Source organism: Takifugu rubripes, chromosome 20, assembly GCF_901000725.2.
Source record: "Takifugu rubripes chromosome 20, fTakRub1.2, whole genome shotgun sequence".
In the NCBI taxonomy this organism is placed as follows: Eukaryota; Metazoa; Chordata; class Actinopteri; order Tetraodontiformes; family Tetraodontidae; genus Takifugu; species Takifugu rubripes.
The window spans coordinates 4,544,367-4,566,742 of record NC_042304.1 but is presented as its reverse complement, the minus strand read 5'-3'; the positions used below and the strand labels follow the sequence as shown (position 1 = coordinate 4,566,742).

At 49.2% G+C, this 22,376-nt stretch overlaps 4 protein-coding genes across 9 annotated transcripts; all 4 read right to left on the bottom strand.

Annotated features, from left to right (window-relative positions):
- Window positions 1-217: 217 nt before the first annotated feature.
- Window positions 218-1,743, bottom strand: zar1 (zygote arrest 1). Of its 2 annotated transcripts, none has more exons than XM_011614463.2 (4): window positions 1,035-1,743; window positions 772-864; window positions 593-667; window positions 218-526 (listed from the first exon to the last, which is right to left on the bottom strand). In XM_011614463.2, exons 1-4 carry the CDS (start codon window positions 1,683-1,685, stop codon window positions 383-385), a joined length of 963 nt encoding a protein of 320 aa, XP_011612765.1. In that variant the 5' UTR covers window positions 1,686-1,743; the 3' UTR covers window positions 218-382.
- A 348-nt stretch (window positions 1,744-2,091) lies between these two features.
- slc10a4 (solute carrier family 10 member 4) lies at window positions 2,092-4,151 on the bottom strand. Its single transcript, XM_003973925.2, has 3 exons — window positions 3,731-4,151; window positions 3,374-3,584; window positions 2,092-2,881 (listed from the first exon to the last, which is right to left on the bottom strand). The coding sequence occupies exons 1-3, from the start codon at window positions 4,135-4,137 to the stop codon at window positions 2,357-2,359; spliced, it is 1,143 nt and encodes a 380-aa protein (XP_003973974.2). The 5' UTR covers window positions 4,138-4,151; the 3' UTR covers window positions 2,092-2,356.
- Window positions 4,152-5,139: 988 nt separating this feature from the next.
- slain2 (SLAIN motif family, member 2) lies at window positions 5,140-15,758 on the bottom strand. Of its 4 annotated transcripts, XM_029828444.1 has the most exons (10): window positions 14,765-15,758; window positions 12,905-13,047; window positions 9,764-9,931; window positions 9,511-9,684; window positions 9,043-9,396; window positions 8,831-8,971; window positions 7,774-7,860; window positions 7,254-7,292; window positions 6,690-6,900; window positions 5,140-6,600 (listed from the first exon to the last, which is right to left on the bottom strand). In XM_029828444.1, the coding sequence occupies exons 1-10, from the start codon at window positions 15,232-15,234 to the stop codon at window positions 6,537-6,539; spliced, it is 1,851 nt and encodes a 616-aa protein (XP_029684304.1). In that variant the 5' UTR covers window positions 15,235-15,758; the 3' UTR covers window positions 5,140-6,536. The 4 variants fall into 4 exon arrangements, with proteins under 4 accessions (XP_029684304.1, XP_029684305.1, XP_029684306.1 ...); XM_029828445.1 differs by lacking the exon at window positions 7,254-7,292 and having other exon boundaries at window positions 14,765-15,755; XM_029828446.1 differs by lacking the exon at window positions 7,774-7,860 and having other exon boundaries at window positions 14,765-15,751.
- Window positions 15,759-16,013: 255 nt separating this feature from the next.
- anapc4 (anaphase promoting complex subunit 4) lies at window positions 16,014-22,088 on the bottom strand. 2 transcript variants are annotated; one of them, XM_011614532.2, is made up of 28 exons: window positions 21,863-22,088; window positions 21,618-21,733; window positions 21,439-21,544; window positions 21,228-21,360; window positions 21,068-21,142; window positions 20,959-20,985; window positions 20,817-20,861; window positions 20,632-20,716; window positions 20,213-20,320; window positions 19,896-20,066; window positions 19,759-19,823; window positions 19,597-19,639; window positions 19,442-19,518; window positions 19,260-19,360; window positions 19,128-19,179; window positions 18,636-18,691; window positions 18,501-18,547; window positions 18,374-18,430; window positions 18,248-18,304; window positions 18,056-18,149; window positions 17,877-17,974; window positions 17,715-17,776; window positions 17,584-17,625; window positions 17,399-17,500; window positions 17,244-17,321; window positions 16,998-17,165; window positions 16,467-16,590; window positions 16,014-16,379 (listed from the first exon to the last, which is right to left on the bottom strand). In XM_011614532.2, exons 2-28 carry the CDS (start codon window positions 21,723-21,725, stop codon window positions 16,119-16,121), a joined length of 2,442 nt encoding a protein of 813 aa, XP_011612834.1. In that variant the 5' UTR covers window positions 21,726-21,733; window positions 21,863-22,088; the 3' UTR covers window positions 16,014-16,118. The 2 variants fall into 2 exon arrangements, with proteins under 2 accessions (XP_011612834.1, XP_011612835.1); XM_011614533.2 differs by having other exon boundaries at window positions 21,618-21,729.
- Between the last annotated feature and the right edge of the window lie 288 nt (window positions 22,089-22,376).

The following is a 22,376-nucleotide window of genomic DNA, read 5'->3' as shown; positions in this document are numbered from 1 at the left end:
ATTTTCTCAAGGGAATAGACATTTGTCACCTAAACCACAAGTTAGGCAAAGTGTTTAACACCTATTTGAATGTCTCTGCTGAAGTTTACATTGATGCCTCCGACAGTCAGATACAGGAAGCTCATCTCTGCGGGTGTAGATACCCTCGTCTGTAAATCTGTCAGGCGTTCCCTTCTCATGGCTTCAGTTTCCCTTTCGACTGTAAAGGAGACGTCGATGCGGAATGCAAGGTGGCCATTTTATTTTTGCACCATTTATTCCATCAACACAAAACTGGTGTGAATCCGTGAAACCAGCTGCGTCCACTCCAAACGCTGCAGCCGTCGGTCTAGCAGAGGGTCAAAGGGGCCGCATCGGAAGGCGAGAGTTCATTCGGAGGCTGTTAGACGATGTATTTGAAGCTGAAGGTGCTGTCGCAGGACAGCCGCTTGCCCTTGCACCTGCCGCACAGGTCCTGCCTGTGGGGCCTCTTTGGGTCAACGTGGCGCTGCGTTTCTGCGCAGGCACAGCGGGCCTTGTTGCACCTCTTGAGAGACAAAGACGATTAGTTGACGCAACGGCCACCTGTCCACACACCCACCTTAGGACTTACGTGACATGTGATGTCCTCTACGCGGTACGGGTTAAAGTCTTTTTGGCATTTCCTACAGAACTGCTTGAAGTAAACCTGGAAGAGAGGTCAGTTTAACCCGCTTTGGCTTCCGCCGCCGCCCAGGGCTCCTCATACTACTGCAGCAGCATCTGCAGCAGCCATTTCCATGACGTTGTTACCTTGTTAGTGCCCTGAACGCACCAAACGTACGCGCTCTCCCATCGCAGGTTGCATTCTCTGCAGTGATAGTAGCCGTACTTCTGTTCCAGAAACTGGTAAAAACACAACAGAAGTTAGAAATCTAAACCGGCGCCGGCTTCAAGTGGAGGCTCGTTTGATTTTCATGTGAGAAACAGGACTTTAATAGTTCTATTTTTGGGGGTGGGGGACATCAGAACTTTGTGCTCATGTTGCGTTTTTGCGTACTTGCAACGTGACTCACCTGGAAGCGGACACGCGCCTTGCCCTTTGACCCCTCAGCGTCTGCGGCGGTTTGCGCATCTTCACTTTGCGGTTTGCGCTGTTCGGGTAGATTTGCGTTCGTTTCCTCGCCGGCCTGGTTCTCGCCGCCCTTTTGCTCCGGCTGCTCACCGGGCAGCTCCTCGGCCTGGGCCTCGGCGGCGGGACGGTCCTTCCCGGTCTCCACCAGGAAGGAGGTGACGCTCCTGAAGGCAATGGGCGAATACACGGCGAGGGTCCGCGGGTAGCGCACCTCGCCCTCCGTCTTCTGGGGAGTTCCGGGCGGGCCCGGGTTCAGTTTTCTCCTGCGCCGGAGTTCTCGTTTCACCACCAGGAGGGTCCGCGGGCCGATGGAGCACTGCACCGAGGCGTCCCGCTTCGGGTTCACCTGCACCGCCACGTCTTTGGTGTTGGCCTTCCTGAGCCTCGGGGTGAGTTTGGGATTGATTTGGGATAAGATGGACTTGAGCTGGGCCCGCTGCTGGTTACTGAAGGCTTCTGAAGTGTCCCCATAGTGGGAGAGGTAACTTTTATATTTCCACCCGGCGTCTCTGTGCCGGGGGTACCGGCCCATATACGGGTTGTAAGATGAATAGAAGTAGCTGTCGACTGGCTCGTCACAATACGTTGCCATTTTGTTCAACCAGCCGAGTCGGACGGCTGGAGCCGTTTAAGTGGGCCTGACGTCACCCGCCCCTCATTAATGACAAGTGTGTTCAGGTGCGCGAGGCCGGCACGCGCCTTTATATACGCGTAACAACGACACGAAAGTAAGCGCGTTAATAATGCGACAATGACGCAGAAGGTGCGTCGACAGTGGCGGGCAAAATAGACCTGATTAACTGCGTCACAAGCGTCCATTGTCTGAGTTTAAACCGACAAAAAATATCCGTCCCGTCCAATTATATTATTGTGTAGTCCAAAAAAAACTTTAAAATCGAATTATCTATAAGCAAACACAAATGCACTTTTCTGAGCTGGTCCATATGTCATAGATAAAATGCAACAGTCATACCTTCTCAATCAAACACTCGTTTATACTTTGCCATTGGGTTCTACTTTATTTTACTTTCTTATATAGTATAGAATTTACACAGACTATACATTATGTTCAGACGGATGGAACACAGAGACTGGCACTGATGAAGAATAAGTGTGTTTCCCCCAGCTTATCTCCCCTGGTAAATATCATTTTAAAGGTTTGATTAGGAGGACGTTCCTCAAATAAACAAAAGTGTTGATGACACAGAAGCACCTTGGTTTCATCATAAGCTTTTGTCCCTTCAGTTTCTACCTGGTTGCACGTTAAACAGGAGTGGGGTCGGGGGGGCACGGGTCCAACGTGATGCTGTTTGGGTCACTCACTGTCACAGCGCCATAGGAAGAGTCAAAGTCCTCATCTTGAAACCTTTGGTACGTTATGTCCGTGTCCTCGCCGTTGCCCATGTGGTCTGGTTTGTGCAAGACGTTCTTCCTGTACATCCTATAGGCCAGGATGAACACGCCGGCCTCGGCCGCCTGGAACAGGGCGTACAGCAGGGGGAACATGTACATGCCTTTGATCAGCTGAGGGGGGAACGCCAGCTTCAGGATGGCGGTGCACAACTGCACGTTCTGGCACCCCGTCTCCAGGGAGACGGACCTGCGGCTGTTGGGGGGCAGGTCGAAGAGCACCCCCAGGCCGTACCCCGCAGCATAGCCGCACAGAGGCATCAGGATGGCCACCACGTAGACAGAGGGGGGGATAGTGGACAGCAGCTCTGGTCCCAGCATGGCTCCAGTGAGGATGAAGAGCAGCAGGAGGGTGACCAGCAGAGACCAAAGAGACGCCTGGGAGACACCACATCAGAAAGGGGACATGTCTTTGAAAATGGGATGGTGAAATTGTAGTTTTCGTTTTTTGTTTGTTTTTAAATCAAGAATGAGATAATGTTTCTGGAAATATATATATTTTTTAATGGCAGAGAAATTCTGGAGCTTAATTTTTGCTAACAATCCTTCAGATGGGCACGTGTGTGGAGCTATAGAAGAACTCTCAAGCTGATTTAGTCATCTCCGTCACGCATCTCTGCTGCCGCCCTGTAACCGCTGTCCTCTTCCATCTTAACTGGCTTTTATCGGGGACGGAGGGAGGAGCTCTTCCTGACACTGTGCCTCTGATGTCACCGTTCCTGGTCATCATCATTAAATGACAAGAAGAAAAATACGCAGTGCGACTTTGCGCAAATGCGCTCCGGCGCCGAGGTCCGCTCCTGAGTGACGGACCCCTAACGGTTCAAGCGAGTTTCCAAAGTATCATTAACAAAATGCTCTTATATTCACCTTCAAGACAATGTCGGCCACACGCGTGTAGCGGTACCGGAGCAGCACTCCTAACCCGATGGGGATGAGGGTGCTGCACAGGGTCAGGATGATGGCCCCGAAGGGCATCAGGTTGACGATAGGCGTGTTGATCCAGGCCCGGCTGTAGATCCACAGACACAGCGGCATCAGCACGAGCGCCAGCAGCGTGGAAGAAATGGTCATGATGATGCTGGGGGGCAAAGTTAATGTGGTCAGTGGGTGCTGGCTCAGAGGGGAAGCACCTTATTAAGTTTTAGGAAGATGAGCAGCACAACTAATCTATGCGTAAAGTTTTTTTTTTTAATCCGTTATTAGCAGGACTGGTGCGATACATACCTCAGATTCATCTCTCCGTGCACCAGCAGAGACATGATGTTTGATAAATTGCCCCCAGGGCAGCAGCCACAGAGCAGAACAGCCATCGCCTCCACATCCTCCAGAGAGAAGGTTAACGCCAACAGAAAGGCCACCAAGGGCATGATAACGAACTGGCAGACCAGAGCGAGCAGCACCCCGACGGGTCGGCGGATGTGTTCCCCCAGCTGACTGACGTCCACCGTGCAGCCCAGGCCCAGCATGGTGAAGCACAGAACGAGTCCCACAAACACATTGATGCCGTGGCTGAGCGGGGAGTCCCAGAAGGCGGGCATCAGGTGAGAGGATTCCGTGGGCGCAACGGCCGAGAACTCAGCCCAGACCGGAATCCCGAATCTGCCGCCTCCGGTGGCCTCTAATCCCGCCATGGTGGCGTCGCCCCCCGGAGGAAACGCAACTTGCTGCGGAATATGCGGTAAATTGAAGCCCGGCTGAGTGGAGTTATCCATGGCGCAACAGGAGGACGGAGGCTGATCCTCGGCGTTCGTGCGTAAAGTGCTTCCGCTGGTTGCGCGCCGTCACTAGACAAATAGGGCGGACGGACCAGAGGCTGGAGCGAGCGATGGTGCCATGTCACCGCTGGTGGGCTCAGTGAGACAGGCAGGGGAGACGCACGTCGCCTGGAGGGAGTCTGCACACGCTCAGCAGCCTCAGCCTCAGCGGATGGACCAATCAATAACGCGCACACTCCCTTCACGCACCACCACGCTCCCTATGACGGCCGAGCCCAAAACATGCATGGAACATTAGAACAGGACTATTCTTCACACGAGCTGCCCTGTCTCTCACACCTGCGTGATGAGAGTTAAATAATAAATTAGGATTCACACCTGTAGGGATCCACAAGAGGCTGAGTAACAACAGGCGCAGATCAAAACCACCAGATCTTCACACCACCGCGCAGCAAAGCGGGAATATGATTTTTTTCTTAAAATGGAAGCGCGCAGGTCTCTCTGAGAGCAGGGAGCCACGTGTTGCTAGGTCTTGGTTCAAATATCAGAAAGTTTCTCCCCGGTTTCTTTAGCGATTTCGCGAAATTTTCTTCTAAACAGTCGGCGTGATTTTGGTTCCGCAGCTCCAGAAATGGTGTTTTCCTGAACCCATTCTGTGTGTGTCGCCGCACCGGGATCTCCCGATTTCAATCTCACGTTGGAAGCCAGATAATTACTGGGGGTGCGCACCGGTGACTCGGGCTTTCATCCGCCTGTTGCCCCCCTCAAACAGGGAGCAGCTCCAGCTGTACTGGGGTACGTGCGTGTCACCTCTCCGGGGTAACTCCAATTCTCCAGTCGAGTCATCAGAATGACAAATAGACCTCATCAAAGATCATTACTTTGCGCTTCAACGTTCAATAAAAGAAAAGAAACTCCACGGAGAACAATGTTCAGCTTTTATTTGAAATGTGAGTTTACACAAAGAAACCAAATGTCATGGTCGGGGGGGTATAAAAAAAGGTCCAATAACAAAAAGTTTCACACAAAAGGTGTGGTATGTCTGACATAGTTGCAGCTTTTCACTGAATCGGAGCTTTGCCAGAGGCACGTGTCTCTTTAATAAATAGATTCATTTACAGGAATAATTATAAATATGAAGGCGCATTTGAAACATTAGTTTTTAAAGCAATTGATAAATGTTTTGATTCAGTTACAAAACAAAACAAAAAAAAACGTGCAAGCAAATCAACCAAGCTGAGATGCAAAATTGCAAATGTTGGCAAACCCAGAAAATGGCACAAAATGATAAATGAAGACAGAAATAATGATCAAACTCAAGTGAAACTTTAAATTATAGGCACTAGTTTTATAACATCCACCACAGCACTGAACAGAACTCCGGCACGTCCGACTCAAAGCTCATGAGGTAAAAGCCAGCAAAACACCTGCATCTTTATCTTAATCATATCCTTTTTTTCTTAGCATGGGTAAAGTACAAAGACAGAATTCTCTAATGGGAAATTTAAGATATATCTTCGTCGGTTTCGCTGACCGAATAAGTGAGAGAGAAGCTGTTGGGGTTGCTGATTAAGACGTTAAATTCATCCACGGACCTGCTTCGCTATCATGCTGACACAAGTGGTCCAAACCAGGACTGATGTTTGGTTTTAATCCGACACTGAACTCAAAAACCAGGCTTTGGAGCGTTAGCTTGCAGTTGAGGTTGAAAATGCACAAAACTAAATACTGATATGGATGTTTGGACATACATTTCTTAAATAATTTGAATAAATAATTTCCAAAACATAGTTTGTGCATACATTCTATCTGAATTAATAAGATTCTTAAAATGTCACACGCGTGTGCTTTCACTGTTGCCAGGCAACCGCGACCCACTGTGACGACTCCTCGCCAACATCCGATGAACATGAACAAAGAGAAACATTTTAACCTGAGGGAGGCGGAAGAGACCTGGGGGGCAGGAGGGGGGTGTGAAGCCAGGCGATGACATGATATAAACGGTCTGACTGCGGTCAGAAGAAGGCAGGCGCGTCCTCTGCTGGCTCAGCTGGACTCCGGCTGGTTTCTTTGGCATTTTCTGGGTAGTCAGCTCTGCATGCCTGACCCCTCCGAGCCGGTGCCGCGCAGATAAAACACACTCCTATTTGTTTTGAAACTGGATTCAGTATATTTGGGGACATAGACGCTCTATCTCTTATCGCTTCTCAATGAATTGAACTGATTTGAAACTTGAAAATGTAGCTAAAGTGCCATGTTGAAACGTCTGCCATCTGCCGTTGAACGCTCGACCGGAGCGCCCCCTGCCGGTCAGCTCAGTAACAACCTTCTCTCCAGTTCTCGCCTCCACCGCTGTAGGTCCGAGGAGCAGGAAGAGATCTGAGCAGAGCACAAAAACAGCATCACGCATCGGTCAGTGGGGGTGTGTGTGTGTGTGTGTGTGTGTGTGTGTGTGTGTGTTCAGCCACCTGCGGACAGGCTGGGCCAGTTTGCTGCGAGGCAGAGGGATCCCCCCTCCTGCAGAGGCAGCACTGGGTCGGGGCAGGCCGCTGCGAGGGGGAGCCAGGGAGCGGGTCGGGGTGGAGGCGGTGGAGCCCAGGGTGGCTGTGGCCTTCACAGGCTGCTTCAGGGCCAACGGGGAGGGGGTGGCTGGAGTTCGTAGCTTACTGGGAGAGGGGACTGGAGACAGACAAGCAACCCAGTCAAGAACGCACCTGTGCAGCGACACGGTCACGTTAACGAGCGACGAGCACGACTCTTCCACGGTTATCAAACACGCATGACGGCTCAGCTACACATTCATGATGTATTCACACACGAAAGGTTTAAAATCTACAAACAAAAATAATTAAAAAAAAAAAAATCACAATAAAGCAAAAAGGGGAAAAAAAGAACTGAGCGACCACTAGTGGCTCTAGATGTGTTTAGAGAATGAAATGGAAACAAGTCTCATAACAGGACATCGATGCGACCACGGCGTGGAACCACAATCACAAGACTGAAAGGTTGCAGAACCCTCAGTGGATACTCACTAAAATCACTTTCTTCCCCAAAGCAACAGGAGAGTGGGACTGGACAAAAACAACAGACACAGGCCTTAAATCACAGCTGAGAGCAACGTGTGTGTGTGTGTGTGTGGGGGGGGGGGGACTTTATTTAACACTTCCTGCTACTTTAAAAGGTGATTGAGACAGGCTGATGTAAATAACTAGAGAAATGGACCTTTGACAGGTTTTAAAAGAGATCAAATGTACGAAGAGTCAATGGGTGGATTCATAAATATGTATAATGACAATAACCAACAGTATGTTTGTATTTGAAAACAGACGTAGACGAGTGTCCAGTCGCGCTGGAGCGGTTGTAGCCACGCAGCACAACGGAGCAACACCTGAGACAGATGTACGGGTCTTTGACAGGCCGCGGCCACCGTTTCTATAGCAACAGATCAACACAATCCTCACGAATCTCCTCTTCCCAGCTCAATTGTGTCAGCACCAACTGCACAGGCGATCAACCCCGACCTCGCCAGCAGGTCTGGGAACAGGCTGTTACCTCGCAGGGCAGTTGGCCTTTGGAGGTGCTGTTTGGGTTTCGGGGTGGAGCGGGAAGGGGTGGAGTACCTTGGGAGTTGAGCTGCTGCTGTAAAACAGGCACAATTCAACATGAGAGCCAGACTTCATTCAGTCTGAGTTTCACGGTGACGCCGGAGGTGGCGGATGCAGAAGAGACCCCTGCAACCCGGGTTAGGGCCGCTAGAGGGCGGTGTTCGGCATCGTTCATGAGGGGGAAGCAGCGGGCTGACACCAGCCAGTGCGAGCAGGTCGCCAGCAGTCAGAAAACTAGAAGCCAGATGGGGTCGCACATGCTTAACAATGAAGAAAGGACAACCCCCCCCCCCCACATTTTAACTACTGCTCACTAATGGTTTAATATTCAGCCTCACTAAAAGGCTCATCCTCCCTGAGCCACACTGGCTGAGGCAGGATTAAAGCTCTCACTACACTTTTACCCACGTGAAAGCCGCCCTTCGATCCCGATCCTCTACGTGTCCAGTAACCACACGGATTACGCTTCCTGGATTAAGGACAACACCATTAACTACACATCCCATTACAAGATTACATCAAGCAGACTCCCTTAAACCTGGGAGGCGGGATCGAGAGCTTTTAGAGCGCAGCAACATCCCGGGCGTGCCGCGCCGGTGCGGCAGATGCGGCGAGTCTGGACTCGCAGTGCTTCTGACATGCTTTTTCCTTTCATTCGGCAAGACGCCAAAGCGAACAAAGGCGGCGGCGGAGGGAAAGAGATGTGAATAAAAGATGGAAGAAGATCAAAGATTGTGGAACACCCCCCCCCCCCCCCCCCACACACACACACACACACACCGGAATGCAAAAGCCGCGACGCTACAAAGCAGCTCGGTCATTGTGCTGCAGGTGCAGCCAGAGGGAAAAAGTGTCGTCGCTCGCACAATGACGGCAGACGGGCTGGAACTGCCCCGTCACCCAGATCAGACACGAGTGGTGAGCAGATTCCTTCACAGCTCCGGGTGCTCAGCCTTGTTTATGCAGCGAAATCACATCCACGAACGGGTGACAGTTATACTCACTAGCAGACTGGTTCTGGTGCCGAGGAGAACCGTTTGGCACCTGTAAGTTGGACTCACAGCTGCGACTGTTCTTGACGGGCTCGGGGGCCTGGGCCGCCATGGAGGAGCGCGTCAGGTTGGGAAGGCTACGCCGCAGCTTTTCTGGAACAGAACAGGACGGAGATGTAGCGCACGCCGCGGCGATCGGAACCCCGGAGCTTCTGCCGACTCACCCTCGTTCTTCACCACGTTGGTCTGCAGGTCGTGGCCGTGGCCCTGCAGCGAGTGGCGGGGCTGCTGCAGGCGGCTGATGATGGGCTGCGGGGAGCCGCGGCCGTGGCTGTAGTCCATGGAGCGGGCCGGGGAGCGGGAGCGCGGCGAGTTTCTCGGCGAGGCGCGGGGAGAGTGTCGCGGGGAGGGGCTGAAGCGGTTGGAGGGCAGATGGAAGGCCGGATGCACCGCCTCCTCTTCATCCTCCAGGCTGTGAGCGTCCAGCTCCTGGTCGCTGAAGGTGCTGCGCCGCAGCGAGTGGCAGGAGGAACCTGAGCTCCGCCTGGACGCCGTGGCAGCGTACTCCTGCCTCAAACCTGCAGTAATGAAGGACAAGTCAAGTACCACCACCTTTAAGAGTCTCCATATTCCCCCACGCCGAGCGTCCAGCCTCCAGGCAGACTACACTCAACACGGACGCGGGGACATACTTTCTTCCTGCATGCGTGCCAGGATCTGGACGTCGGTGACGTCGTTGAGTTTGTATGTATTCGAGGAGCCCACGGAGTCCTCGTCCATCTCGGAGGTGCTCAGCTCACTGTCCACTGACGACTGCGGACTCAGGGGCGGGGGGTTCCTCTCGGCCGCCGTGTTCCGCTGGTGCACTAGCGTGAAAGCAAATGGCTAATTGATAAGGTGCAGGTTGGGAGGACATGTTGAGATTATGCTGGTAACGATGCGTACCGGCATTGGCAGGCAACAGTTGCTGTCTGACGATGGGCACTCTGCTGGGGGTGGAGGAGGGGGAGTTGAAGCCGCTGCTGTAGGGGCTGTTGGCTGCGTTTGTGCTATATGGACTTCCATACCCCTGCTGCTGGTACGGACTTCCATACAGGCTCCGGCGCTTGTTAGCTGTGGAATCACAGACAGGAAACAGTTGGCGTGAAGCGGTAGGCGATCCGTTCCACTTGGTTTGTCAGCAAACAAATAATATTAGGACATAAGTTTAATTGAATTCATTTGTCTGACTAGAGTGAGGCTATTAGTTCAGTAAGAGACACAAAGAACGGCGACAAAGGCAGCACAGTCGGGCTCATATCCGGCTCCTCGGGGACAGCAGTGTGCTAACAGGCTGCTGGACTCTCTCAGACGTGTGCTGGTCCGACAGAGCCGGTGCATCATCTCTCCGGAGCAACACTGCGACAATGCGAAGCATTCAGTGCACGGAGGGAGAACACAAGGCCGTCCTCTGTGAAGGCAGCAGCAAAAGGCCCCGGTTTATAGACTCACTTGTTCCAGTCATGAGATCAGATTCCGGACAGGCTGCTCCTCTTTTGTTGTTCCCCGCAATATTTACATGCTTGATTTCTCGGGGTCAGCTCCCAGGTCAGCCGTGAACACACGGCTCCTCACGCTCTGCACTGTCCTGCATTATTTAAAACCACCACTCTGCAGCCATTTCTATGGCTCTGCTACTGAGGGGTGTCAGTGACCCTGGAGTGGAGGCTTCTGATGCTCTGCACCCAAACAGAAACCACATACAAAGATGCACCTTCATCACCCTCTTGTGACAGGGAGCAGAAAAGAACGCTCTCGCCTTCAGGGCTCAATACGACCTCTTTGGATAAAGTTTAAAAAAAAACAATAGTTTCCTCTGATGTGTGTTCAAATGTGCAGGAACTTGATACAGTGGAGGTCAACTAAGGGGGAACGAACCTTCGATAAGAGCAGCTAATGTTCTGTGGTAATTATTTGGAGGTGATAATGTGCCCGATCAAAGCAGGAGGGAGATGAGACGGAGATCAGGATCAGCAGCGGAGGGAACAAACCAAAATAGAACGTCCTCAAATCTCCGTCTAAAAGAAGAAGAGAGGTGAGGCTTCCCGGTGAACTTCAACCGGAACATTTTGCTTCTCAACCTTTCAACGCTGGGAAGTTCCCACAGGCACAAACACAAAATTCAGAAATGTCACCGGGCAAATGACTGAAACCCAAAGCCAAAGGGGATAAAGTGAAGACAAAGCTGGGCACTGAGACCCAGAGCTTGACTAAAGTAGCAAAGGCCGAACGGAGCGTGAACATCACAAGAGAAGCGCGAAAAAGACAAATGAAAACCGCATGCGGCAAGTTTTTTTTCTTTCTTTTTTGAGGAATCTGCTGCGGGTGGAGAGGCTGGAACCTCTTGGATGCTTCCTGAGCGCTGAATCCACAGAGCAGCACTCTGCAAACTCTGGCTGTTTATCAGGGCAGCCAGAATAATAGAGTAGTCTCCTCCCAGTTATGCAACGAAAGGCAGGAGTTGGAATTTTGACAGGTTCTCATCGCGGAATACAGAATCACTTGAATACGAGTGTGTGTTCATCCAATCTTTAGACTAACAAGAGTACTCTGATGGAAGGAAGTCAGCGTTCTGGCTTCAAATAGCCTCCACTGACTTTGGTTTTCTTTTCTTAGCGACTCCTGTGACACAAAGTCAAAGCAGCGGCGTGTCGGCTGGGTTTTCACGGCTGGTTCGCTGGCTGGGTATGAAACAGAGCAGCCCGGGGCGAGGAGGGCCGGTCCCACCTCCCTTACGCACTGATCGCTCTGATTTGAAGGAGTCTTACATTTGAAAAAATATAAGAATGAATCATGTGTCCAGAGCACAGCAGGACGTCCTGAGGTGGACTTTATCAGGGACTGAAGGGACCGAATGGGATGATGTCACCCCCCCCCCCTCCAGCAATGATGTCATCAGTATCAGGCTTCACCGCCTCATGTATGCGTTGATCATCCAAGACAGCAGCTGGACGGTTCCAAGGTTTGAATCTGGCGCTTTGTAATAAATTAGCTGCACAAAAAAGAAACCCACGACGGAATGACGATGTGGTCAAACGGCTCAAGTTTTAATTTAGCAGCTAGCATTAAAAACGTGTCGGCGTTCTTGGAGGAGGCGGTGGCCGTGCGTCCAGGTGCTGTCCAGAACCCCCCGTACACAACCCGGAGATCACAGGCGCCCTCTGCTTAACCCGATCTGTCACATGAGCATTCCGCTGTCAAAATGGAAACGACTCTGCCCAGTTTAGCGTTCAGCCCGGTCGTCCTCGCCAACACACGCGCTATAATTACCGGTAGCTAAAAATCAGAGGATGGACATAAACCGGGGGGGCAGTCATGAGTGACAACACGGTCCTCGCAGGTCACCAGTACACACTGGTCGTATTATTGCCGCTGCAAATAAAGGAAGATCACATCTGTATACAGTTAAATACAGCGTCTATACGTCCAGAATGAGCACTCTACTCCTGGGATGCAGGACTTTCTCCCCTTCACCTATGACACTGATTGGAACCTGATAAGCGTGTGTTTGTGTTTGCACATCCAGAGCTTGAGAGATGCCCTTCCTGTCCTTGCTGACTGCCTGTTGATGAGTTTCAGCCAAGATTGCTATTTGAGGAAAATTTGCAATGTTGGAGGAGACGGAGGGGCAGATGTTAAGTCTACGGCAACACGAGCGCGCGTACACACAGTAATTACACTGCTTGAAGACGGAATTCAGCGTAATTCTCTACTATTTAAGTGATAGAAACACCCAAAACTTGGGACAACAGTCCCTGCGGTTCACAGAGTGACCATATGTGTGTAGGGATTATTTTATCTTGGAATAATGAAGCTTAACAACACAGTAAATCTGCCTGATGAATGATCCCACCATCTGTGTTTAGTTTCTAGCTGCAGGCTCTGCCAGCAGTCTGTATTACTGAGCTTAAGCGGTGTCGCAGAGGCCAAAAACAGCCGGGATAATAAATAACAACCATCACATTTACAGCAAATTGATGGCATCACTACTGTTTCTCCTGCCGCAGATACGTCGAGGCGCCAACGTTCACCTCCAACCGTGCTCACCTGACAGGGTGAGGTCCAGTCTGTGGATGAGGGAGCGCTTGGCCGACTCCATCTCAGGACTGGGGTTGTCCAGAGTCTGGCGGCACCACACGATGGGACTCAGCGTTTTCTGCAGCGGGCTGTCCAGCTTCGCCTCGTACAGCCTGTGGAAGCCAAATGAACAGAAACACGGTCGTAAACGGGGCATTTTCTAACACATTCAGGCATTTTTACAGAAGAAAATGTTGAAAAAGGCTTTAAAAGTAGAAAGGTTTGCTTCCGTTGTTGTGCAGGTTTATTCCCAATAGTGTTTATGATAACACTGAACATTACAATGACTTGACTTTGATTAATTATTGATGGCAGCGATAGTTCTGCTCCAGGACGTGAGCGAGCAGCATTCTGACAGAGATGAGCTCAAGATAAGAGAGCGAGATTAGTTACTCAGTTACTCCTCACATGTCGCGTCATCGTTTTTCAGCAATAATAAAACAATAATAAAGGTTTACAGAGAAGAGAAGAGAAGAGAAGAGAAGAGAAGAGAAGAGAAGAGAAGAGAAGAGAAGAGAAGAGTTAAGTTTCCACTCAGAGAAAACTCTGAGTCAGCTGTCTGTGGGCTCTGCTGCTGTTACAGAAGCCTTTAATGATCAAAGCAGACGGGCCAGCGAGATGAAACACCAGCCTGAAATCTGAGGCTGCGTCCTCACTGTTCACCATCGTTCGCCTGCGGGACGGCGCCGTGAATCGGGCGGTTCGCTTTGGGAAGCCACCGTCCCCAGCGGGCAGGCAGGTGGCGGCCATCGATGGATCAACGCGGCGGGGAGATTACAGCGCTACTAAATCCGCCGTGGTGCTAATTCCTGGATTACAGGAGTCTATGACAGCAGCCTGTAAGATCTTGGCACTACTTGTTAATCCCAGATATCCATCGGACCCAGAGACCCAGGAGGGTGGGCCGCGGCTGGCTGGGGGAGCCTGAGTGAGCAGTGAGAGCCCTCCAAACATCCTGGCTTCAAACCAAATATTATGAGCCGTTGTCAGGGCGCCGCGGCCCGTCATTAGGCTGCGGCGAATGCGCCCCGATGTTGCCTATTACAGCGCCGTCAGCAGAGGACACACAAATGAAGTTAAGTCGTCCTGGCAAAGCAGCAAACGGGGACCCCGAGCTGAGCTCCCCCCGTCGTTATATTCACGTCCACGGCTCGTCTGCGTCTTCGCTTCGTCTCCTCGGGGGGATTTTTCCTCCAGTCGGGATGAGAGGCGATTTAGGCGGCGGTTAAAATAAAGTATTACGCTGGGATGTCCAAGATTATCCTCCCAAAGTGGGTCTAACTGTCTCAGAGGCACGACGCCACCTTCACGTGACCCCTTTATACGTTAACGTTCTCTTTTTTGTTGTAATCCAGAAAGCAGAAAGCCCACTAACGTCCCCACGACAACCTGGCAGCCCTGCTTTGAATCTCCTGTCTTCGTCTCCCGGTGCTGCCAACTGTCGTGCTACAGGAAATTCATGGGAGGAACATAACCATGGTTACCTCTCCCACAAGGGTCGGTGAGAGAGGAAAACAACTTTGGGGTTTTTATTGGGCCGGACTCTCTCCGCTGCTGTCAGGACGGGCAGAGACATCTGTACCGTCCCGGGCCCGAACCCACCTGGGACGTTCGGGGTCCAGCGAGAGGACTGGCCTAGAGATCCCAAACAGGAAGTGAGGTTTGACACACCAGAGAATCTGTAGTGTCTAAAGGACAATGTCTATTGTGGGTCACCCACAAGCACCTGTCAAACAAGTCCGGTTCTGTTACTGCTCACAACAGCTGGTGCTTGAAGAAGACACGGCTGCAAAGGCCTAAAACTTCCCAAAACACCCCCCCCCCACTCACCAGCTGTCCTCGTCTTCGTGTAGGCAGTCCATGTCTTCGAGATCCAGGATGTCCACTTCGTCCAAGATCGACGTCTCCCCTTCGTCTGGGCCGTCCGAATAACCCGAGTTCATGCTGCCGGGGGCGGCCGCAGATGCCCCTTCGTGTTCATAGGCCCTCCTGAAGCTGACACCGTCATAGGACAGCCTGGGGCTCCGGCAGCGGTTGTTCTCCAATAGCCCGCTGTAGCGACCCGTACCGACCAACCCCACCCCGGAGAAGCCGACCAGACCGCCTGTCATCCCCGCTGACAGCGACGACGAGTCGTATCCGTCACTGTGGGGTCTGTGGTGTCCTGACATCGCGCCGGACGAGGACAGGATGGAGGAGCGACTCCGGAGCTGCTCGTTCTGTTGTTCGAGTTTCTTCACCAAGTCCTGGAGCTTCCGCACCTCCAGGTCCGCGTTGATATTCGAGTTGATATCCTCCATCGTGGCTCTTCAGCTCCGCGGAAATATGCGGCGGATTGCGGTACTTCACGGCGGTTCTCGGGCGTCACTCCGCGTCTCTTTTGGCTTCCTTGGCTGTAACTTACGTGTTTAGAGAAGACACGGCGGTGTTCAACTGACTTGCGGGGCTCAACGTCGTCATCTTCTCCGGTGTACCGAGCTCACGGGCAGGGTCGAGGCCATTTTCATAATACTCGTCACCAACTGTGAAAGACCAACAGGCGGCGGACTGCATACGTCACCACGTCAGCGTCGGGAGCGAGCACGTAACCAACACCTAGCTGCGCGTGCACCGATAGGCGGCGAAAGGAGGAGGACTCCTTTGTCGCTTTATTTATTATAACACAAGGCGAATCTAAGAGAATAGAGTTGATCGGCAGAAGTCAGAGGGGAGACTTATATTTGCAGAGTATTCAAAACTAAATGCTCTAAATAAAAAGGTGCTCCTTCTTGATCCGGTGATGTGTTTGTGGTCAGATACAGAATTGTGTTTTTCTTGAGATTTTTCATAATAAACCCGGTACCATATTTCATTTAATAAACAGAAACACCAACACACAAATTCCCCCATTCTGTTCTCTATCTGTCCTCCCTGTTCTCTGCTCAGCCAGCCTTTGGCAAGAGCCTGGTTCTGCTCAAGGTTTCTTCCTGTTAAAGGGGGGGTTTTCCTTGTCACTGCTGCTTGTTGGAGGTCAGACCCTGAGTTTCTGTAAAGCACCTAGAAACAATTTTGATTGCAACAGATCCAACATGAGATAAAATACAGTACGGTATATCAAAAATGTTTATTTTCACATACAATTCATGTTTTTAGAATGAGACCACGTTAAACAAACAGTTCAGCAGCCGAAGCTCGTTTCTGCATCTCATTCCTGAGACAACTCCAGGGCCTCCTCTGACTCCAAATGCTCCTGGCTATTTGGAAATGCTGCTTGACTTTGCTCCGCCGCCGCCGCTGCTGCTGCTCCGTCTTCAGCCCGTCCGCTCCCCTCTTCCAGTCCTTGGCTGTTCATTGAAGTTTCCAACCCGTCCTGGTCGGCGCTGGCGTTCTGAGATTCTGGTCCCTCGTCATCTTCATCCTCTACATCCATCTCAAAGACGCGAATATGCCTCAGATTAGCGCTGAGCTGCCGGAAATGAAGCAAAACCCATTATTAACCAATTATTGTACAAATAGATCCTGGTACTGTATCATATATGTAAATATCACCTACCACACAAGCCACTTTGCGGATTCCATTAACAGCAGCAAACTGGGCCTTCATGTTTTCCAGTTCTCGCCACTGATTGCCCAACACTAACTCTTCGCAGGGGATGGCTCCGCTCTGCTGCTCCAACCTGACGATACAGGAAACGTCTTAATTCTTCACACCGGCCACTTTGAATCACTCACTCAAATGCAACACCGAGACGCTTCGACTTCACTGAAATGGTCACAAAACCAGGAAAAAAGAAAACTAGTGCTGTACAAAATATTTATTTATTGCTGTATTATTACAGCACTAGAAAAAATGAAATAATAACCTAATTATAGGTCAGAGGATGGAGGAGAATGTCATGAATTTTCCAAATAACTCAAAAAGTTAAACTTAAATCGATGGAGTAAAAGTTCGATATTTTCCTCTGATTCCGCATAGAGAGAAAGCAAACAGAAGAGTAAACTTCAAGCGTTTCAAGGTTTAAACAAAACGGTATGTCAGTAAATGTAGTCGGTCAAATATCCCAAATGACGCACACACACTTACGTCATGTTCGGTTCCCAGCTGAACTCGGTCTCACAGCTCAGTGTGGAAGCTAAAGGAATCTGAGCCAGGACACGCTTCCTGTTATCTTCCTCTGCTCCTTGCAGAACAACGGTAAGCATCTCGTCGTCATAGAAACGAGCATCCAGACACCTGTATAGGTAATTTGACCTGCAAAAGACCACGTTTAGGTCACTCCTGCTACGTAGTTTTCCCTGCTTATTTTAACACGACAGTAAAGATACTGACTGAGCTGCAGAATGATCCTCATCCGCACTGTCAGGATGGTGACTGAGGTCGACGGACACGACGCTGCTGGACACAGATCTGTGCAAACAGATAAACGCACATGTATGGACATATTTGCAAAAGTGTACTCTGCACCTGCAACCCAACGCCCGTACCTGTTAACGTCTGTTCCTTTGCGTAAAAGGTAAAGTTTGCTGGGGGAAATTTCTGGCATGCAGAACAGAACATAGTGCATTTTTGCTTTCTTGTCGTTCCACCTGCAAAAGAAACAACAAGGAAGCGTCACTGATATCAAGCCGGCTGTGACTGCTCAGACCATCGCGATTTATATTTTACATACAAGGATGGAAGCTCAAAAAGGCGGGGCGTGTTTTCAGAAGAGCTTAAAAGATAAGGAAAAAAAACACAATCACAATTTAATAACTTCATTTTAGCAATAATATAGAATACTTAAAAAGCTTAAGAGCATACCTGTCGGGGGCAGTGTACAGCGGCAAAAATGCGGCCCGTTTGACAGACTTTCCGATCACTTCCTACACACGCATCAATTTTAATTGTTATTTAAAACAGGCTCATTTAGCTAAAAGCTGTATTATAAGGAAAATAAGGCAGCGAGAGTGGCAAAGAACTCACGGCGGGTTTCTGGAGACACTGTTCGATCACATTCACCATTATCCTCTTGACAAAGTGCAAAGACTTTTGGGGGTATGAAGGAAACAGCAAAGGGCTTTCTAAAAACAGGCCGATATATCATTAAGATCTAAATCATAAAACATAAAGTGTCAATGCTGAATGTGAGGGTGAAGGTTTACCCTTCAGGTGCGTGCTCTCATGGAGAAACTGCAGCCACTGGTTTCCACAGGTACTGGGCGGAGACACAAGGTCTTCATCCTCATCCTTCAGGTACTGAAAGCGTTTGGATAACGAGAAACCAAAATATTGCAAGACGACAGCGGCAGAATTCCTCACCAAACAAGAAAAAAAACTCCAAAAACAAAGCTCACCTGACCAACTCGCTCTACATTGAAGTATTTCCCCTTACGATCAAAGAGTTCTTCGTTCTGTCAGAGCAGCGATAAATGAATAAACGGCTCTACAACAATTCCAGGTGCTTTTGTGGCTGATCTCACCTCATTAAAATGCTCAGACAGGAAGTCGGCAACAAAAGCGATGTCCTTCTGCGTCATCTAGGACAAGATATACCCATTCATTCAGCAACACCTTTAAATCTGCTTCTTAGCAACTTTACTGACTCACTTTGTTGAGTTCTGGTGGTACAGGCTCATCACACATTCTCAGCATAGCTAGGGGGAAGCATAAAGTACAACAGATAAAATGATAAACGACTGCACCACAATCTATATTGAATTAAATTGCAGTTTTTACTCTCACCTACATACAGCCAACGGAAAAAGGCCTTGAAGTTCTTCATGCTCTTGTCAATCACCCTAAAGGACAACATTTGTCATTCTTTATAGCTAGACAGCAGCAATAAGCAACGCTGTATTGACATTCTGGATGTGAAAAACCACACCAGGAGATCACAATCGCAACATTATTTAAGAGATTACGTTTTCTGCTTAAACGACTTGTATTCTCCACGAGCCCGAGTTACAGTTTATTATAATGCCAACCGGGTTCTGGCTGTTGTGTATTTGCTGGATATAGGGTGAATATTTCAGTCTGCTTTCTCTGTCGAATTCTTTGTGAAGCTTTTGGTGAGTTCCAATGAGTCACCCCAATGTGACGTCAAGCTAATTACACAACCTATTTAGCTGCAGCCATGTAGCCTTTACAGCCTGGATTGAAATTTAGGGTGTGCGATTCTAAAACATGCAACCATGAAGGGAGTCGAGATGAGATCAAGAGAATCACAGAACTCACTGCAGCAGTTCATTGGCTTTTAGAGAGAAAGAACCCACGGCTGTGATGGCAGCTGAAAGAAAAAAAAACCTGGTAAATGTTAATGTTCAAACAGGAGAGATTTCCTTTTAACTCATCATGCAGCTTCCGGACCTTCTATAGCAGCAGCATCCAGACCGAGAGGCTCAAATTTCTGCTTCCACAGGGACATGCCTTTCACTTCACTGAGGTGATACAACAGAGCCTCAGAGCCGCTGCGGTGACAAAAACAAAGGGAGAAGGTGAAAGTGAATCATCTCAGAGGCAGCAGCTTGGAGGAGAAAATCTAGAAATACCTCTGCAGGTGGCTGACCACCAGCTTCTGGATGCTGGAATAGGAGGACTCAATGGACTGGCCCAGTTTCTTGAGCCCCTGTGATGAAAATAAGGTTTTCAGAGGAGAGAACATTTCAGTCAGAGAGGACCTTTAAGCTGAATATTAGAAAATTACCTTAATGGTCAGCTGGTTCATGAGAAGGGCCTGTAGTTCGGGACTAGATAATAGTACAGAGCCAAAAAACACAACAAAAAAAGTTTTAAAAACCCCAAACAGAGCAAAGACGGTAACCTGATGAATAAGTAATAATGACTAAAGAAAGGTTGTTTTGTTCACCTCGATTGTCCCCACAGTAAAAGCTCAAGAAACTCATCCTGAACTTGGGTGTTTGTGTTCTTTTCCTGGGGACAAATATGGACATCTGTGGGTTTTTCGTTTCACCCGAAGCGGCTGACGTATCAGCATTTACCAACCTGAACAAACTTGGTGAGTCTCAGGTCCATCTGCATGAGGATGTCCTCCCAGGCCTCACACATGCAGGTGAGGGACAGGTGCAGGTACTGCAGGAGGGTGGAGATGTGGGTGAACTTGCGCGCCATCCTGGACACCTCAGGCAGGCAGTCCGACAGCAAGCCTGTATCAAGCTGGAAAACACCACAAACACAACACTGACCTTAGTGTTTGTGTAAGTTTCCCACTGTTCTTCTCCACGAGTTAAAAAATAAATATGGAAATATGGGAAACTACGACATGAAGTGGCATGTGCAGGACATCCCAGCATGCACCTCACCTGGCTGTAGCAGATCTGGGGGCTTTCGTTTGCAGACCTAACCTCTGAGATCACGGACAAGGACTTGAGATCTCCGGACAAGCTCAGGTTCCGACAGGTCCCCGATACCTGTGGAAATGCACAGCATGGTCAGGCATGTTTCCAACACTACCTTCCCATATTGGCTCCTTTATTGCATCTCCAAATCTCATTGGACATGTGGTGTTTCGTTTTGCTGCTGATCCTGAAAGGAGGAATTATTTCATCAATAAAGAACACAAATTCAGACACAAATTTAAAAACACTGAGGAGTGACATTAATAGGATGGAGCGTCTTGCTGGGACACTGTGAATGTGTAGATGTTTGCTAAATAAACAAAATAAACACCAATAAGACTCCTTAAGAGCTTCCTAATGTCGAAAGAATAAGAGAGCCTTACTTCTGTTAATGTTGCTATCTTGTACATCCCATAGGCATAAAGCTCAACAGAGCCAGCTTCTCCTCCAAGAACAAGTATATTCAACCTGTATGTGATAGGAGTGAGGTGAAGATTTCCAGTCTAATTATATATATAAAAATAACATTAACAACATGGCATTATAAAAACACAGTGGATTGTTTTACCTGATTTCTCCCATAAGATTCATTATTTCATCACACTTCTCCTCACTGACACACAAAGAAATAATTAAAGACATCAGCGCATAAAAATATACAAACGAATGATGATTTAAAAATGATAACTTCACATTTTAAATATTCTCACCTGAAGATTTTAGAAGTTGTGCTGTAGCTGGGAATGAAAAAAAAACAACGATGTTGTTCCATTAACTCGGTATTTGCTGCCTTATATTTGCTCTGAATGCTGCTGTTACCTCTTGGGCAGAGTTGGCAATTTGGGAAGAAAGAATTTCGATTCATCCTCCGAGTTGCAGAACGAACTGAGAGCACTAAAACAAAAAGTGGTAATTCCCCTATTTTCCCCAAAATAATCTGTACATCACTTTTTTGCCCCCCACCGCACCTCCTGCGTACCTGTTCTCCTCCACCACCTCCATCCAGTGCATGCACGTCACAGTATTCTGCATGGAGAACACATGGAGGATCTCCGCTTTCTCCACGCCACACAGGACCACCTGCTTGGTGTCGCCAAGGCTGAAGGCCAAAACTGGGGAGGGAAGAATGGAGTTTAGCAGATTCACCTGGCAAAGACGTGGCGAACCAGGCTCACACGGTCGCTCCTTACTTTTGCCATCAGGTCTCCAGGCAAGTGCAGTGATCTCCTTCCCAGTGTATTCACTGGGCTGCAGGCTCCATACGCGCTGGAAACTAGCCAAGCGATGCAGGAGCAGCTACAGAAAACAGACCATTACCCAACCATAAAAGACACCTGGGTGTATTATGCAGTAAAAGATGTGAGCCGACCTCTCCAGCTGTGTTGGCCAGAGCAATGAGATCCCTTTTAGGGGACCAGGCCATGCACAGCACCGGGTTCGGAAGCTGCTTTTCTCCTACCTGCCGGAAGGCTGGCATGTTTCTGGCTGGAAGATATGGCATTAAACCAGAGGAATGGGTTACAATCAATAGGCTTGGCAACATTGAGACAGACAGAAAAATAACGTTTCCCTGTTGTGGAAAAAGTACTTTAGCAACAAAACGGGGGAAAATACCTTATACAATGGTCCAATTCTCCAATTTAGTTGTTGTTGATCGGCAGAGCGTTAGCTAATCAACGAGGCTTTATCCGTCAATAAGCGGATAAAAACAACACATACGACGTGACCTACTGAAATCCCATCGAACCATATTGTGACCTGCAAAATCTAAGATTCATATGTTTATCGGGATGTTTTCACTGCTCCGCTTAAAGCGCCATATTTCCTCTCCGACCAATCAGCGAAGAGCAACGGAAGCCGATGAGAGGAAAAAGAAAGAAAACGCGAAATTCTGAAGGCTACTAAATTTCATATCATAACGATATTGCATCAATAACGTTTTTTTACTGGAACTAAACATCAAAAGGGGTCGCATTAAAGGTAAAGTTGTTGCTGACATGTGTTTGGGAACCAACTTTCTATTTTTGTACAAGATTGGTAAAAGAAACTTATTAAGATATTGTGTCAGATAACTGAAAAAAAAGCAAATTGTGAGGGGACAATCCAAATTTTAGGAAATGAGGGGAAA